This window comes from Biomphalaria glabrata, chromosome 1, assembly GCF_947242115.1.
Source record: "Biomphalaria glabrata chromosome 1, xgBioGlab47.1, whole genome shotgun sequence".
Classification (NCBI taxonomy): Eukaryota; Metazoa; Mollusca; class Gastropoda; family Planorbidae; genus Biomphalaria; species Biomphalaria glabrata.
In genome coordinates, this window is record NC_074711.1 from 72,845,592 (window position 1) to 72,864,892 (window position 19,301).

The following is a 19,301-nucleotide window of genomic DNA, read 5'->3' on the forward strand; positions in this document are numbered from 1 at the left end:
TCAGTATTCACAGATACGACTGTATATGTTGGGCTTCGTCCCCTTACATAATTCAACACGTTAATTCTACTACACCCATAGTCAGATCAAATTGAAACGCTAAGCAATTTTGTATTGCACCTAACTAGACATGAATGTATTAAAAAATTAACCAATTGATAAAAAAAAGTAAAGTTCCCCTTTCAGACCTTCTGGTCTATAGGGCAGATGATCATCTGTTTCTGTTGTTTAAAGAGGGTGTCATGTGGCCAGCACAGCCTTTACTTTTCCCCTACTAATGTCAGGTACCCATTAGAGTTGGGTGGACTCAGAGGCGCCCGAAAATTACAAAATTAAAAATCCCATCTTCACCAGGATTCGAATCCCGGACCCCGGTTTGGAAGCCAAGCGCTTTACAGCTCAGCCACGGCGCCTCCCTAATCAGTTAATTATTGGTAATTAATTATTTTGTGCAATATCAAATAAGGAAAATTACTTCTACATTATTGAGAGATATAATTGTTAATTCTTTCCATTAGATAAGTTTTTTTTAAAAAATTAATTATTAGTTGCTTGTTGCTGATACTGTTCCTTGAAGGAAGGTCTTCGCTAGCCCTGAGGTAATCGTGGGGCCCAATTGCCGATGTTATCCTGTTTCTAGTCTCTTCGTTTGTGTTGCGGGTCTTTGTATGTGAGACCTAGGATCTTTCTGTAGCTACAGAAAATAACAGAAGTTGCAGAAGAATAAAAATTCCAGAACAAGAGAGGCATGTCCAAGTGTAGCTTCAACAAAGAATGCATACCACAGACTTCAAAACGGATTTTTGTTTTTAGGAGTTCCGAACAAGTGACGGGCCTCACAGCCGCGCCAGATCTCGACTCAGAAGTTAAATCGATAGAACTGCCTGACATAAAAACAATAGGGCAGCCGTGGCACAGGCCATGACTAATGCTGTCTGAGCTCTTCATAATGAAGGCGAAAAAGAAAGTAGTTCCCTTCCACTCTGTCACACAAGCACACACACACACAGCTAACATCATGTCTTTGAAATTTAGCTTAATTTGTTTTTCCTTCATACAACATATGTTTTTGAAAGGTTAGGCTCTGTTGATTTCTTTTTATCTTTAATTTTTAACATATCATAATTTAAAAAAAAACTTTTAATGTTGAGAAATATTTAAACAAAATTCTGTACTAATTGTAATCTACTACTTGTGTTAAGACATCCCCACACCCATGACAAATTCAGCGTCTACAAATAAACACTAATGTAAGACGCCTTTTTAAATTGAGCCCAGAAGACGTAAAGGCTCTCAGTGTGCACATCATCTACGCCTTATTGATTCATCAATTTGCCCATTTCATGTTTACCCAGGTGAAGAATGGGATGGGAAGAAATCTTGCCTTGCCTCCCCACCCGGCACCCACACACACAGCCACATTAGGGAGCCGCACTCTGGTCTACCTATATGACACCTTACGAAAACTGATGATATAAAAGCGGATGGTGTGGCCTGAACGAGGTAACGTTAAGCAGCACCACCCGAGGACTAACAGAAAGAAAGGTAAGGATACTAACGATCTTCATGAGGTGTCTAATCTCTAAACAAAAAACTTGAAATCTCTCTGATCTGTATAATCACCAAGCAATAACCAAACATATACAATTCTCTTGGCTTTTTTTATCTCGAAGTAATAGAAATAATTCTTACTAAAACTACAGATTTCAACGAGGTCGATAATCTCTAAGCAATTACTAAAACTACAATTTCTGAGTTGTGGCATGTATAAACTGGTGAAAATGATAATATCCAAATATTGCGAGTCGGCGACCCTTAGGCAGTTTGCAGTACCTAATGTTACAACCTGGCAAAGCCTCCGACGCCTCTGACTCAAAACTGTATTGGCACTAGCAGTTTCTTAGGATACATTAGCTGCGTGGAGAGGGGGAAACTGATGTGTGTATGACATTGTTTCGACCACAGCTAATCCCTAAGCATTCACCTCTTTTCCATGAGATGATCCATAGTCGCTTTGCAACTGAAGGAGGCCATATGTATATATGAAGGAGGCTATATGTATATATGAAGGAGGCTATATGTATATATGAAGGAGGCCATATGTATATATGAAGGAGGCTATATGTATATATGAAGGAGGCTATATGTATATATGAAGGAGGCTATATGTATATATGAAGGAGGCCATATGTATATATGAAGGAGGCTATATGTATATATGAAGGAGGCTATATGTATATATGAAGGAGGCTATATGTATATATGAAGGAGGCTATATGTATATATGAAGGAGGCTATATGTATATATGAAGGAGGCTATATGTATATATGAAGGAGGACATATGTATATATGAAGGAGGCTATATGTATATATGAAGGAGGCTATATGTATATATGAAGGAGGCTATATGTATATATGAAGGAGGCCATATGTATATATGAAGGAGGCTATATGTATATATGAAGGAGGCCATATGTATATATGAAGGAGGCCATATGTATATATGAAGGAGGCCAAATGTTTATAATTAATTTACTAGAAAATCTATAGTTAAAGACCTTAAAGAATAATTCGGTTCTTTTAAACTTTTGAAAGTTTAAACTATTGAAAAACCTGCCATTTCACGCCTGTTTGTCCAAAACTCAATCGTTCCTTCAGAGATGTACATTATAACGCCCTAGCACAAACGTCATCGATAGAGGAGTGTCTTTAGTTTCTAATTTTTAGCCTTTAGGAATTTCAAAATCAGCTTTTTAACTATAATTATTAAATTTGCCAGAAATATAAAGTTTTCGATTTTATATCTCAAGCCTCTTACTGTGATATAAAGATGTAGCTTGACTTGAAACCCCAATCTCGACTTACTGTGATATAAAGATGTAGCTTGACTTTAAACCCCAATCTCAACTTACTATGATATAAAGATGTAGCTTGACTTGAAACCCCAATTTCGACTTACTGTGATATAAAGATGTAGCTTGACTTGAAACCCCAATCTCGACTTACTGTGATATAAAGATGTAGCTTGACTTGAAACCCCAATCTCAACTTACTATGATATAAAGATGTAGCTTGACTTGAAACCCCAATCTCAACTTACTGTGATATAAAGATGTAGCTTGACTTGAAACCCCAATCTCGACTTACTGTGATATAAAGATGTAGCTTGACTTGAAACCCCAATCTCAACTTACTATGATATAAAGATGTAGCTTGACTTGAAACCCCAATCTCGACTTACTATGATATAAAGATGTAGCTTGACTTGAAACCCCAATCTCAACTTACTATGATATAAAGATGTAGCTTGACTTGAAACCCCAATCTCGACTTACTATGATATAAAGATGTAGCTTGACTTGAAACCCCAATCTCAACTTACTATGATATAAAGATGTAGCTTGACTTGAAACCCCAATCTCAACTTACTATGATATAAAGATGTAGCTTGACTTGAAACCCCAATCTCGACTTACTATGATATAAAGATGTAGCTTGACTTGAAACCCCAATCTCAACTTACTATGATATAAAGATGTAGCTTGACTTGAAACCCCAATCTCAACTTACTATGATATAAAGATGTAGCTTGACTTGAAACCCCAATCTCGACTTACTATGATATAAAGATGTAGCTTGACTTGAAACCCCAATCTCAACTTACTGTGATATAAAGATGTAGCTTGACTTGAAACCCCAATCTCAACTTACTATGATATAAAGATGTAGCTTGACTTGAAACCCCAATCTCGACTTACTATGATATAAAGATGTAGCTTGACTTTAAACCCCAATCTCAACTTACTATGATATAAAGATGTAGCTTGACTTGAAACCCCAATCTCGACTTACTATGATATAAAGATGTAGCTTGACTTGAAACCCCAATCTCAACTTACTATGATATAAAGATGTAGCTTGACTTGAAACCCCAATCTCGACTTACTATGATATAAAGATGTAGCTTGACTTGAAACCCCAATCTCGACTTACTATGATATAAAGATGTAGCTTGACTTGAAACCCCAATCTCAACTTACTGTGATATAAAGATGTAGCTTGACTTGAAACCCCAATCTCAACTTACTGTGATATAAAGATGTAGCTTGACTTGAAACCCCAATCTCGACTTACTATGATATAAAGATGTAGCTTGACTTGAAACCCCAATCTCAACTTACTGTGATATAAAGATGTAGCTTGACTTGAAACCCCAATCTCAACTTACTATGATATAAAGATGTAGCTTGACTTGAAACCCCAATCTCGACTTACTATGATATAAAGATGTAGCTTGACTTGAAACCCCAATCTCAACTTACTGTGATATAAAGATGTAGCTTGACTTGAAACCCCAATCTCAACTTACTATGATATAAAGATGTAGCTTGACTTGAAACCCCAATCTCAACTTACTGTGATATAAAGATGTAGCTTGACTTGAAACCCCAATCTCAACTTACTATGATATAAAGATGTAGCTTGACTTGAAACCCCAATCTCGACTTAGTTGCACTGAGCAAGTCTAGGGGACATTACTCTGCCTCCAGTTACTTCCTTTCATTATAAACTACAAAATAAAATTCTAAAATATTCAACAACACACAAACTCTATTCAATATTATATCATCATAGAATATAACCTGTAGGAAGGGTTTTAAAGCAGCAGCGAGACAGCATAGAACCCAATTCAAATGACTATTTTTTAAAATAAAAATAAGAAACGTATAAACGAAATCTCTTAGTTACTTCTCGGTTTTAAGTTCTGTCTCGAAAGGTTCTATATTAAAATACAAATAAGATTGATTTAATTAAACTATGTAGTCAATATTTAAAAATTGGGTCAGCACATATGACAGTGTGTAGACCCCATCACTAAGCACTATAAGCTTACGTGCCCTATAGTGTGTTATTTGTGAGATGTGGACATCTGCTGTTTTTGTCATACAGATAGTTAAATTTCTGTTATTGTACACTCCATTATAGTAGCATACATTAGTAATGTGATAAGTGTGAATTAACAAGCAATATATACAAAAATCCTTTAAAAAAAATAAAAAAAAAAAAAAAAAAACTTTATGTAAAGTGGAAAAACTTCGTCCTTAAAACTATATTTACCAATTATGTATAGTTATTTCCCTTATTTGATTTCAAACAAAATAATTAAATTACCAATAATTATTTGACTTATAAGAATTTGTGTTTATTGATTCATGTTTTGTTAGGCACAATAAATAATTGTGTTAAGATATCAATTTGATCGGAGAATACGAGATGGAGAAATAGTGTTAACAATTATTTAAGGGGACAAAAGCCAAAACTTTTAGCCATATCTGTGAATACTGAAGTATTACTTTCCCTTGTTGCTAGTAAACTAAATAATTAATTATCAGTTATTAATTGTCCACTTGTTTAAAGTTTTTTTTTTTAATTGATGCTTGTTTTGTCTATGTCAATGAATAATTGAGCAAAGTTTCAATTTGATCCGAGAATGGGTGAGGGAGAAATATCGTGTACACACTTTTTACCAGACAGACAGAGTCAATTGACATAAGCTCTGTTTAAATGACTGACGTTCCCTCATAAAATAGTTATTGCGGTTAATCATTCGCTTATTTTAAGAGCATTTACAGGATTATTTTGTTTTTATATTTCCAATGAAGTTCATGCAACCGTGTGTTGGCTTTCTTTGTCTAACCAAGTTTTTTTTATCTTTAAAATGTATTGTATTTCTCAACTAAATTATTTATTTATGCAGCCATACAGTTAGTTTTTATGATCTAAATATCTTCTGAAATAAAGATGACAGCTTAAACTAATTGTATCTATGCATATATCTTTTATGACTTATATACATACCCACTTCTGTATATGTCTACATTTGATTGTTTTACGGTAGAAACATCGAGAAATAAGAAATAAAGAAAATCTAAGTAAGAAACAAAAGCAACAAAGTCCAACGCAAGAATGGCGACATCAACACTCCTCGCTCTCCTGATGGTAATAGTAGTGATGGGTACATGTGAAGGAAGAGGAACAAGATATCTAATAGGTCTAGACCCACGTGAGTATATTAGACACACTACACAGACACACTTTTAGATTGCATTGTATATATGCATACATGCATCACACCACACCATGGGCGTCAGCAGGATTTTTTGCAGGGGAGTGCAAGTTGACACCTACGGTTCAACATAATAGATTCAATTTCCTTGATACGCAGAATATTAAAGAAAATAACTGGTACACCCTCCCCATCCATTTTAAGTGCACTGTAAATAGTTGTTCAAATAAAACATCAACCACGTGAACAAACTCTTTACTGTACACGCTGTTAAGCTTATCCTGGTCCCTCCCTGCGGTCAATTAAAACAAAAATTGCAATTGTCGACTGTGACTGCCGAAACTGTCAATAACTTTAGTAGTGAATTGCGTGTTGGACAAGCTGGCCATGAGTGCTTATCATGCACAGTGCTGATATTCTTCTTCACGTTCCAGCTCTTGCATCGTTTTAGATAAAGACAAAACCATATGAGCTGAGCATTATTAATACCTAAAAGTCGAGACGCAAAGGAAAACAAAATCAAGTTATGGAATGAAAAACCAAGTTCTGTAATAGCTGCTAAACTCCATATATGTGATCTTTGTTCGGCAGCATCCACACAGTATCAAGTTTGTCTGCCAGCAGTCTCGCCTTACAGGATGCCATCCCTTCAGTGTTTCTAAGCAAAGTCAAGTTGGTTTTTGAATGAGTCAATGAGACTGCTGCTGTTGAACTGCCACTATGTTCAGTTGGTTTTTGAATGAGTCAATGAGACTGCTGATGTGCTGTTGAACTGCCACTATGTTCAGTTGGTTTTTGAATGAGTCAATGAGACTGCTGATGTGCTGTTGAACTGCCACTATGTTCAGTTGGTTTTTGAATGAGTCAATGAGACTGCTGATGTGCTGTTGAACTGCCACTATGTTCAGTTGGTTTTTGAATGAGTCAATGAGACTGCTGATGTGCTGTTGAACTGCCATTATGTTCAGTTGGTTTTTGAATGAGTCAATGAGACTGCTGATGTGCTGTTGAACTGCCATTATGTTCAGTTGGTTTTTGAATGAGTCAATGAGACTGCTGATGTGCTGTTGAACTGCCCACTATGTTCAGTTGGTTTTTGAATGAGTCAATGAGACTGCTGATGTGCTGTTGAACTGCCATTATGTTCAGTTGGTTTTTGAATGAGTCAATGAGACTGCTGATGTGCTGTTGAACTGCCATTATGTTCAGTTGGTTTTTGAATGAGTCAATGAGACTGCTGATGTGCTGTTGAACTGCCATTATGTTCAGTTGGTTTTTGAATGAGTCAATGAGACTGCTGATGTGCTGTTGAACTGCCCACTATGTTCAGTTGGTTTTTGAATGAGTCAATGAGACTGCTGATGTGCTGTTGAACTGCCACTATGTTCAGTTGGTTTTTGAATGAGTCAATGAGACTGCTGATGTGCTGTTGAACTGCCACTATGTTCAGTTGGTTTTTGAATGAGTCAATGAGACTGCTGATGTTGAACTGCCACTATGTTCAGTTGGGCAGACTGCAACACTTGGCAATAGATGCACACTTGATGTAAAGCGTTAAGACATTAAACGTAAACCGGCACTTATTACAAATGTGCAGTTTGGTTTCACATGCAGTCGTTGGTTTAATATCCGCCAAATCATCTCCAAGTTGTGACTGGGTTTTTATTTCTCAGTACATCGTGTCTCACACAAAGATGTCAAATGGAACTGCTACGGGAAATAGATAGTCTTCTTGATGACACCAACAGCATTACGTACATCTAAAACGTCATTCGTGTCATTGATAACACGGTTAAATCTGTGAGACGCGCTACGGACAATGGCTGCTTTTGGATATTTTTCACGAATCCTTGCCTGAACATAGTTCTGAATGCTAGCAATCACGGAGCAGCAATCGTAGCCTTGGCAGAGAAGTTTGTCTATGTCTATACCGTACATCATGTATTCGCTAACAATGACGTTAGACACACCATGAACAACAGGAACAAAACTAACGAAGTCTTCTCAAATACAATCGCCATTAAGGAACCGAAATGTGTCTGAGATATCTGCAGTTTCATCACCAAAATACTCAGCCAAAGCAGCTTATTCATTATTTTTTTGCTGCTGCTGCCAGTTCTTAGTTAATCCAAACCAACGTTTTGACTCGAACTATGGCTGCGCAGATTAAACCAGATCCGACCATATTGGACTACGGGACCAACCAAAAAGCTATCTGATGCATTCACACTCTTCCATATTCCTGATGACAAAATGGCAAAACTGCAGCGAATTCAGAACAACGCTACTCAAATACTCTTACGGAAAACAAGACAAGATTCTGCTACTGCTCTCTGGCATGAAATATATAGAAACAAATAAACAAAGTCTTGGTCGCCACATTGAAAGCGAAACATAACTGTTGCTTACTAAAGGATTTTTTTTTTTTTTTTTTTTGCTACAAGCGAAAATCATATACACTAGACTCTCATGTGCTAACAATTTCACTCAAATTATGTATGTAGCTTATTAAAATACTTCACGTATCGGTGCTTCCCTAGTCTGTACACTTGGATACACCAAACAGCTTGCTATTCATGGAGCTGTCTCCAGGTCTGAAAATACAAATTTATATTTAATAGTTTTGTTTAGCTAAACTTTCATGCTTATAACATGCTCAGCGTGTAATTGCGCCTTATGGTTTCGTCACTTTTGTAGACTGTTGGAAATGAGAGGGAGATATCTGGGAGAATGTTTCCATGCTGCCCTTTTCAAAAGCAATTTTTAAAAAATTCGAAATCAAGCCTCCTCGATGGATGGTGACGTGCTATTCACTCAGCTACTCAATTACTTCTAAAAATAGAAAGTTTTAATAGTATATCGTTTGTTTAAAATTCCTAATTATTGTTAGCCCTCTCTCTACACATGGATTATCTTCTCTTAGCTTAGTACATTTTCTAAATAAAATAAAATTGATTTCAACTAATTGGTTAACAAATTTTTTTTCAGTTGATTGATTCATATGTTGTCATAAACAAGGAATAATTATGCAAATGTTCCACTTGTTCCAAAAACGTGGGCGAAATAACGTGTACAAGTTTTCACCCAGACAGACAGTGAGTTGATATAAGCTTTGTAAAAAAAAAGGTAGATGACCAGTCTTCTGCTCGATTTAACTCGACTTATTAGTAATGTCAGAAGTCACCAATCGGACTATCATTACTTAAACAGACGAAGCGATCCTTTAAAATTTTACATTGAGTATTACTGGTAATATTATAAATAATATAAAATTACATTATATCACTAGCGGATCCAGAACTTTGGAGTGGGGAGGGGGGGGCGATTTTTTTCCAAACCCTAACCCTAACGCCCAGTAAACCCTAACCCTAAGCATAAACGTGCGTTTAGCAAATATATATATATATATATATATTAGAGAAAAAAGAGCAGAAAATAAAGTCATGTTGAGGCCTTTCTCTTGACTGCTAAGGGGTCTGGGGGAGCCGTGTAAGCCCTTCCCCCAGTACCCCAGTACCCCGACGCCAAAAGCGGTTGTTGTTTTTTTTTTTGCATTATTCACTGCAGAATCATATTCTCCCGACATCTACAGCTCATTATTCATTATATTCAAAAAAGGATCTTTGAATAATGTTTTACTTGAAAAATATTCTAATATGAATTTATAGGCCCTTACTACATTGCAAATACAATCGATTTGTTCCACGAAAAAATAAGATACTTCACATATTTAGATTAAGGCTTTGAGGATCGCCGCCGAAAAAAAAATTATTCGAAAAAAAACAACAAAAAAAAAACAGCCATGTCGAGGTTTTTCTCTAGACAGCCAAAATCGTTTTCTTGCATTCTTCACTGCAAAAACACATTTTCCTATTAAGATAGGACCTTTTGAATAATGAAAAAATATTCTAATATGATTTTAAAGGCTCTTACTACATCGCAAATACAACCGATTTGTTCTTGAAAAGATAAAGATACTTAATAGATTTAAATTAAAACTTTGAGGAAAGCCGCCGAAAAATAATATTTAAAAAAATCATTGTAAGTGATACATTTTGTTCAACAGACATGTTTGTAACTTTGTTTTGTTACAGAACTATAATTCAAAGCTCTAAAAAAAAACATTTAGGAAGTGGGAGAAGAAATTAAGTGAACCTATTAAATCTACTCTAAATTATTTGCATTTTTAGGATTCAAGCATAAATCGTGAGTTATTGTCCCAAATTATTTTATACAACAGAAAAATATCATTATTAGTAAAGGTTGAAAAAGATGACTAGGAAAATAATATTTGGGTTCAGAACTCATCTCAATTGTTACTCTTATAATGAAAATTTTTGTATGAATTCTAAATTTACCAAAAGCAAGACTTTCTTAAAATAACTCAGATAAATTCGTATACAATTACATATACTCTGTCGTCATATTTGACTTTTCTGTTTTAAAACGTCATCTTTTCGTCAGGAAAGGGGAGGTGGCGATAGAGTGAAAACGATTAATCTTCGTCCCTTTTTATGAATTCTGCTAATGATTGCATTTTGGCATTAAAGAATAGGGATGGAGCGATTTGATAAAAGAATTTAATTTATAGCATATATAAATTATATTAGTGACATTTTTTTTGTAATTTCTTAACTAATATACAAAAAGAAAAAAAGTATTTGTTTGTTCTATGGGCGGAAGGCGATTGCATGTATCGCCCCTCCCACCTGGTACAACCCTTTTTCCTTTTATATTTACTAATGTTAAAATTTTTTAGATCGGAGTGCACACGTTGCAAAATATACCAATGGATTAAAACATCAATATTTACCTTATATTATATAGATATTCAACTAATTATGTTCACAAACTATAATTTCTCCATAAAAATAGGACCGCCCCCCCCCCATTCAGAGAGCTAGACTGGGGAGGGATGCAGAAGCAATCGCCCCCCACCCCACCCCACCGAATCGGCTATGATACCAGAAGTGTATCGACATAATATAAAAATTATATTGGAATTCAACTAATTTTGTTCACAAACTATGATTTCTCCATAAAAGTAAGACCGCCCCACCCCACTCAAAGGGTTTAGGTTGGAAGGGCAGTAGATGTATTCGCCCCCCCCCCCCCCCAATCGGCTAACATGGGAACGACATAATATAAAGATCGGTTAAAATATCAATAACAAGTTTTAATTATATAGATATTTAATTGATTACATAAACAAGCTGTGATTTCTACAAATATATTCGACCGCCCCCCCCCACTCGAACGTTTATGGTGGGGGGGGGGGGCGGTTTTGATGCCATCACCACCTCCCAATCCCACCTAATCGGCCAACATACTAGAAAGGGGGGGGGCGAAATAATCTAAAAATAAGTTGAAATATAAATAATTAGTAACATAACTAATAAATTCGTATACAAATTTTGTAATTTCTTTCCTAAAATTCGTCCGCCTTGGGGGGGGGGGGGGTGGTCAGCCGAGTGGATCACCCTTACCCCCCCCCCCCCATTCTTCCTAGATCGGCCAGTGCATTCTATATAGTGTAACTCTTTTGTGTCAGTCTCCTTCAGTCGTGGAACACATTTGGTGCATCTGTTAGAAATGAGTCAAATCCTGACATTAGCCTATGGTCTGAATGTTGTCTCCCACACAGACACAGCAGTTTCCCCCCCCTCTTTCCACGCATCCAATGTGTCCAAAGGAACTGCTGGTCCTTCAGACAGTTTGAGATCAGCGGCCTTGCAGCTTTTTTTCCAAGATGTAGCAATGTGTGCTGCAAGCTGCTAAAGGGTCAACGACTCCTGATTTTTTCATCAGGGTTTACTCCAGACAGCTTTCTCATGTTTGGGTGTGGCCGCCGAGATTTCCTTCTAGGTTGGTAGCGCAGATTTAGTCCTACATTAAAACTGTTTTTATATCTCTAGTTTACAACAAGCTGTGTTATTCATCCAATGAAACCAACAGAGTGGTGGGTCTACCAGAGAACGAATGTGAGCAGGAAAGTTTTTGCATCTGCTTTTACAGTAAGTAGGGCAAACAATTTCGTTTTTTTTAATAGAAAGTAGGGCAAACAATTTCGTTTTTTTTAACAGAAAGTAGGGCAAACAATTTCGTTTTTTTTTTACAGAAAGTAGGGCAAACAATTTCGTTTTTTTTTTACAGAAAGTAGGGCAAACAATTTCTTTTTTTTTAACAGTATGTAGGGCAAACAATTTCGTTTTTTTTTTAACAGAAAGTAGGGCAAACAATTTCTTTTTTTTTAACAGTAAGTAGGGCAAACAATTTCGTTTTTTTTTACAGAAAGTAGGGCAAACAATTTCTTTTTTTAACAGTAAGTAGGGCAAACAATTTCGTTTTTTTTTAACAGAAAGTAGGGCAAACAATTTCGTTTTTTTTAACAGAAAGTAGGGCAAACAATTATGTACATGTTAAATGGAATATTATGAACTTTCTTTTTTCACTGAAAGATTTTTTGTTTATTAGAGTTTGAAAAAATACACTACATACAAGTCTAGTGGAAGTTTTCTTGACAAACAATGAATTCAATACATTCTGGGAAGTTGTAATTTTTTGGCACTAAAAAAAAATCCAAAAAACTATATAGTGTTACAGAACGAATTAGAGTTGAACTTTTCATTCTAGTTTCTGTTTATTAGACAGTTGTCACAATCATACAAGCCAAAGCTCATTAAATTCCAATTCATAACGAGAGAGCTGATGGCATAGAAGCATTAGCATTTTATTGCAGCAATTAAGTATAGATCACAAAATGAAGCATCATGGAGATAAATGGCTATATCAAATATATATATATATATATAATGATAGATAGATAGATATTTCAATACGTCGATACTTTCATTATTTCATATTCTTATCTCCTCAGAGGAAGCTTACGCAATAATGTCTTGCAGAATTGGAAATAGGTTCGATCCAAAAGATGGTTTCTGTAAAAATGAAGGTGAAGTCCCCCTGCATCCTAATTGTCAAAGCAAAGGACCACCTAGTAAGTCATAACATGTGGTCTTCAGTTGAACATTGCCTATTTCCAGAATTTTGAGATCTTAGAGAATGTAACAGAATACGAGACCAGAGTCTTATACATTATGTATCTAAAAAACACAAACTTAAAATCGGCCTCCGAAGTGGTCCACCCAGGCAGGTAAAAAGGCAGGTTTCAATATTTTCAGAAAGAACATACTAATTAAATTCTATCAAAGACAAATGACAGAGAAGATTGACAGATCTTGTGTGGTGCCTCAGTGTTCAAACAGACAAAAGGATAGGTGAAAGTGAATGTAAAGTTAAATGTGAACCCGCCCTAGCTAGCCTGTTGTAGTGTGCAGTTCAGGAGAAATATGAAAACCTACTTATTAGTTGTTGTTTTAAATTATGTCTTACTTATATGCATATATGCATGCTAAATAGATTTTTTTCTCTTAAAAAAAAGTAAACATTATTTTTGGGTAAATGTAGTAGTTAGTAGGACAGAAATTACATAACGTAGCAATACAGATGTAAAAAAAAATATATTTTTTTAACAAAAAATCTAAAAACCGTTTGCATACATGTGCTAGAAATATGGTAAATGGTAATCTCCCCTACTAAAGAGCCTCCTGTGTTGAATACTATTAATAGTGAATAGTTTTAAAAGTGGTGTATTTTTATGGAAAAAAAACTGCTAGTATAAGTGATTTAAAAAATTCAATTTTTTACTTTTAGAAAAGAAAAAAGTAGCCGTTGCATCAGAACTTTGAATGGACTAAAATATTATGATGTCGGATTTTCACTATCTTTTCTAGTTTACGAGATCTAAATGGGACGGACGGAGGACAGACGGACAGACATTTCACACAAAACTAAGAGCGTCTTTTCCCCTTTCGGGGGCCGCTAAAAATGTGAAGCACTACTTTGCAATTTGAAACTGTCTATTAAGTAGGCCTAGTGCATTGTTTTTATTTTATATTACTTAGTATTAGCCCTTTTAGGAAATCTTGAACTATAAAATCAAGACTCTGCTGTATGCAAAAAATAAATTTGAGCTTTTGGTAATTTGAAAAACAAGAAACCCTTATTAAATGTGTATCTTTATATATATATATATATATATATATATATATATATATATATATATATATATATATATATATATTTAAAAAAAACATAAAAAAAACACATTTGCGTGATCTGTTGTTTTGTCATCCGTCCCCCGAATTTGAGTTGTGGCCGAGTGATATATAGCTATGGTTGTAGTCTCTTCCACAGCATAGGCTCAAATTCAATTTCTGCCTAAAAATGTATATTGCCTTTTTTTTTTCAAATCAAACCAGACTGGACAGATAAGGGAGACCACTACAAATGTGTAATAAGAATGTAATATGAGCAACCAGTTGGTTTTATACATGTAATTAATTGTTTACTTTATTCCTATTGAGCGGTTATTGGTCAAACTTTTTATTTATTTACAGATGCTACCAAATATATTTTTTTTTTACATTTGCATCACAATTTAATTTCGCATGTCATATTGTCTGTCTGGACTACATCTAAGTCTTAACTTTCAGCATCCTGTGAAGGAATCGATTCTTTCTACTTGCCCCACAATGAGACCTGTACCAAGTATGTCTGGTGCGTCAACTCACGACCTTACACAATGGACTGCCCACTGTAAGTATATTGGAAATGGTCATCTAACGTACATTGAATGTTTATATATATGTGTTAAGATCCCAATTTAAAAAAAGCTTCACTGCGTGAGAGATCAAACATCCACAGGATCGCGAAACATCAAAGAAATATCTAAACCAGAGGCTGACTGGCTATATGGGCAACCGGGCTAATCGCCGGTGGACCAGTACCCAAATGAGCCTGTAGTGTCGCCGAATGGGCCACTTTGAATGACATTAAGAACCGTATATTTGATTGACTTTCTTTAACCTTTCATAAAAAAACTTCACAGATTTTACTGTGTCATACTCTCTTAATAATGGAATCGCCTAGATCTATAAACATATACCATGCTACTGGTAATTTATAATCCTCTATTTACAATTAGCGATTTTAACATATATATTTTGTATAGTCCAGTAGAAGTTAGTTTGAACATAATCGGGCGAAGCTATTACGAGACGCTGAGCTTATAAATTAGTAAAGAATCTCGGTTACATTAGGGGTATTATTGCATACAGTAATCTATAGATCCAATTTACAAGAAAAAAAAATGACTCCAATAGAGCGTGTCCAGTCCAACGTGCATTCTATTTTATTGGGATGGAACATTACAAGATTCCAGGATTTCCACGCTACGAATTTTACTCCGTTAGGGCTAGAGATTGGTGGAGATGAACAGAACGATGTGAGAGATGGGAGGTGAGAGCTAAGAGAGTTGTCTTGTGAGAACGGGTCAAATGGTCATTACTGAATTTTAAAGAAGTACAATCAATTTATTGACAGGGGGCGTGTTTTGTAATCTTCAGTTTGGTTTTTTTTAAGTTAGCGCTTACTCAAGTAACTTGTGAAAGACGTTTCGGCACGTTCAAATGGTTAAAGAATAGGCTTACAGCACCTTAACACAAGAACACTTGCAACTTTCATGTTGATAAAGTTTGTTGATGGGGGACCTTTTATACCTCATAAATTAATATATTACAAGAACTTTCAAGTTGCTCACTTGTCAAGTGTTATGCTTCACTCTTTTAAATATATCTAATAGTTTTAAAATCATGTTATAAAATTCTCTTTTCTAACTATTCTATCCAAGTAATTAATGTACAATTGTTTTTTACAAATTGAGATTTTCAATAGCCTCTAATAGTCTAAGTCTATCTGGTTGTAGAAATACAATACGTTAAATTAGGTCTAGTTAAACCAAATTTTGCATGCTTGAATATAGTTTTTGATTATTATCAAAACGTTAAATTATTTTGAGGGAAGGTTACTAGATGCACGTCGTATGGCAATCAATTTGTTGGCCGGATGATAGGGTTATGCCAGGGCCGCTTTGAACACGCAGTCTGCTCCTGATCTAAACGTCATTCCCAAACAGTGAATGTTTATTTTCTCCAAAGCTAAAAGCATCGTCGCTGTATATTCACTATCCAGTTCTTTTGTTCTTTTGTCACTAATCTCTAACCTAAAACTGTGATTCATAGTCGGATCAAGTTAAAACTTTAAACCTTTAGACAATTCTTTAATTGTACCTAACAAAACGTGAACCAATTAAAAATTAAGCATTTTGTCAATCAATTATTTTGTTGGATGTCGAATACCGGAAAGGCCTCTAACATTATTGTAGATATAGTTGTAAGCGCGGAGTTTTTCCCATTAGATAAGCTTTTTTTTAAAATGGGTTTTAAAAACATATTTTGCTGGCTGACTCAAAATTTTAACAAGCCCACTAAATAAATATGTTTCCTATGGGGTGACTTAGAAGTCTATCCTGTTGAGAGAGAACTGAGATATTCGTCTGTAAATCCTTTTCTGATACAGCATTTTACATTTTTTTAAATCAATGACACATCATTATTTAAGATGATTTTAAGGTCATTGTTTATATGGCCGATAGTTAACAATGGTATGTTGTGGCCAACACAACAACCAACCACCTTTCCTTAACTAATGTCAGGTACCTACTATCTATCTATCTATCTATCTATCTATCTATCTATCTATCTATCTATCTATCTATCTATCCATCCATCCATCCATCTATCCATCTATCTATCTATCTATCTATCTATCTATCTATCTATCTATCTATCTATCTATCTATCTATCTATCTATCTATCTATCTATTTATCTATCTATCTATCTATCTATCTATCTATCTATCTATCTATCTATCTATCTATCTATCTATTTATATTAATCTAACTAGCTATCTAGCTATTTATCTAGCTATTCATCTATCTAGCTATTTATCTATCTATTTATCTAGCTATTCATCTAGCTATCAAGTTTTCTGTATACCATGGACTTAAAGTGGTCACTAATAAGCATAATTTTGTTCTCACCAAATATTGTTTCTCCCCGCAGTAAATCATTTTTTATCTCTGGAGAGAGTTTCAACAAATGTATGTACACGTACGTGCCTTACATACTTGAAATACCCGACGATCAATATCAAGATTGTTTGAAAAAAGAGGCATCAAGGGTGAGTAATATAAGTAGATACATCACATCAACATGTTTTTCATAATTTTTCCATAATGTAAATTTAAACAACACCGCTATTGATTAAAATCCTATAGGCTGCCAAATCTTGAATGACAGAAGTTTATTAAGTTTAATATTTCAAAAGGATATTTAAAAAGGGACAAAATTAGTTGATAAATCAAGTCGGCTACTGAAAGTTGCTCTCAACATTCCAGCATTTAATAACCTAATGTTTACTCTACATAGAGTATAAGTTAAAAGCCAGAATGAATTGATTAGTTATATCTCAGGAACTCAGTAGAGAACAGAACCAACTAAGATCTATCCCAATGTCTCATTGAAAATGTTTTTTTTGAGAATTAAATTTGGTGAAAGTTTATTTATACATCTGTTCTTATGCCTAATACATATCTTTAATTATGAATATTTTATATGTTTGTGCGTGCAACACTATTGCACTGAAGATAAGCAGTGTCAATAAAATACTATTACACTGGAAGGGAGACAGTTTCGTAAAATGCGATGATGTTTTCGAATAGATTTTTTGTGTATTCGATCCCAGTGTACTTCAGTAAAACACACATTCTGTAACATAACATTCAATAGAAAGTAACATTGTATCGATCGAATGTGCAAATCTTACATTTTAAACATTGAGGGCATCATAGTATTAAAATAAAACAATCTGTCTCTAAATATTCTGTTAAAACATCATTATTGCATGTTTTTAATTTATTTTTGTTATTGTTTTTTTTTAAAGAGTAATTCCATTTAAATTTTTGTTTTTGTCAGCCCCCAACAACAACAACAACAACAACAACAACAACCAGAAAACCTTGAGCCCAACCAATTCTTGTAGAGATTGAATGAAAGACTGAGCAGCACGAAGTCCATGGTGTTGTTAAGACAAGATCGTGAGCAAAACAAAAATGGCGATGTTAGGTGTGAAGGTGTTTTGGAAAACATGAACTGGTGACTTGAAATGAAAGAGAATTACAGAAAGAAGAATAAAGAAAAAGTGAGAACTTAAGTCTAGATCTAGTTGTTTTGTTCTTTGTACATCACAAGATCTACTCAGTAAAAACAATATCTAGCTCAATTCTCAATGCACGCGTGCACATATAATATAAGTATGTGTGTGTGTGTGTGTGTTAAGTTACAAGCAGCACATGTTCCAAAGTCTATTAGACTCTTGGTACACCACAAGTCACCTGTCAACTAGTCGTTTTTATGTTTATTTTTAAAAGCTTGATTTCTGAACCATGTAAAGCTCAATCATCGTTTGCTCAGATTATGTTTAGAATCTATGTCTAAACTACCCTAAACAATCAAACAAAATAAGAATTAATGCCTCTGGGTTTTAAATTTATCTTTTCCATTATTTTTTGTTTTACAATTGTATGAAGTTTGAATCCTAAGCTATGATTAGAATTAGTAATTTATTTCAGTATAAAATGATACATGTATCGTTTAATGACAATATAGTTTGTATGTCAGTGTTGACTAGTGTCTATGTTAGTCAGTGTTGACTAGCTCCTATGTAAGTCAGTGTTGACTAATGTCTATGTTAGTCAGTGTTGACTAGCTCCTATGTAAGTCAGTGTTGACTAGCTCCTATGCAAGTCAGTGTTGACTAGCTCCTATGTAAGTCAGTGTTGACTAGCTCCTATATAAGTCAGTGTTGACTAATGTCTATGACGCAATCGTCATAGAAGGCCTGGACACTTCAACCTGACTCAACCTGTGGGCTGTGGAAACCATTAGCTCGTTGTCACAATCACAATACAGGTCTGTACGACTTGGCAACAAGCTTTAGGACCCCACTGCCTTCAGGTGGCGTCGTCGCATGTCATTGTTCAGGCTTTCTATAACGAATGATCTGGTCTATGTATGTCAGTGTTGACTAGTGTCTATGTATGTCAGTGTTGACTAGTGTCTATGTATGTCAGTGTTGACTAGTGTCTATGTATGTCAGTGTTGACTAGTGTCTATGTATGTCAGTGTTGACTAGTGTCTATGTATGTCAGTGTTGACTAGTGTCTATGTATGTCAGTGTTGACTAGTGTCTATGTATGTCAGTGTTGACT

The 19,301-nt window shown here is 34.9% G+C and overlaps 1 protein-coding gene across 1 annotated transcript; it reads left to right on the forward strand.

Annotated features, from left to right (window-relative positions):
- The first annotated feature begins 1,402 nt into the window (after positions 1-1,402).
- On the forward strand, positions 1,403-18,244 carry LOC106057709 (uncharacterized). Its single transcript, XM_056013157.1, has 7 exons — positions 1,403-1,545; positions 5,901-6,065; positions 11,984-12,082; positions 12,946-13,065; positions 14,624-14,726; positions 17,095-17,212; positions 18,007-18,244. Exons 2-7 carry the CDS (start codon positions 5,969-5,971, stop codon positions 18,052-18,054), a joined length of 585 nt encoding a protein of 194 aa, XP_055869132.1. The 5' UTR covers positions 1,403-1,545; positions 5,901-5,968; the 3' UTR covers positions 18,055-18,244.
- Positions 18,245-19,301: the final 1,057 nt, after the last annotated feature.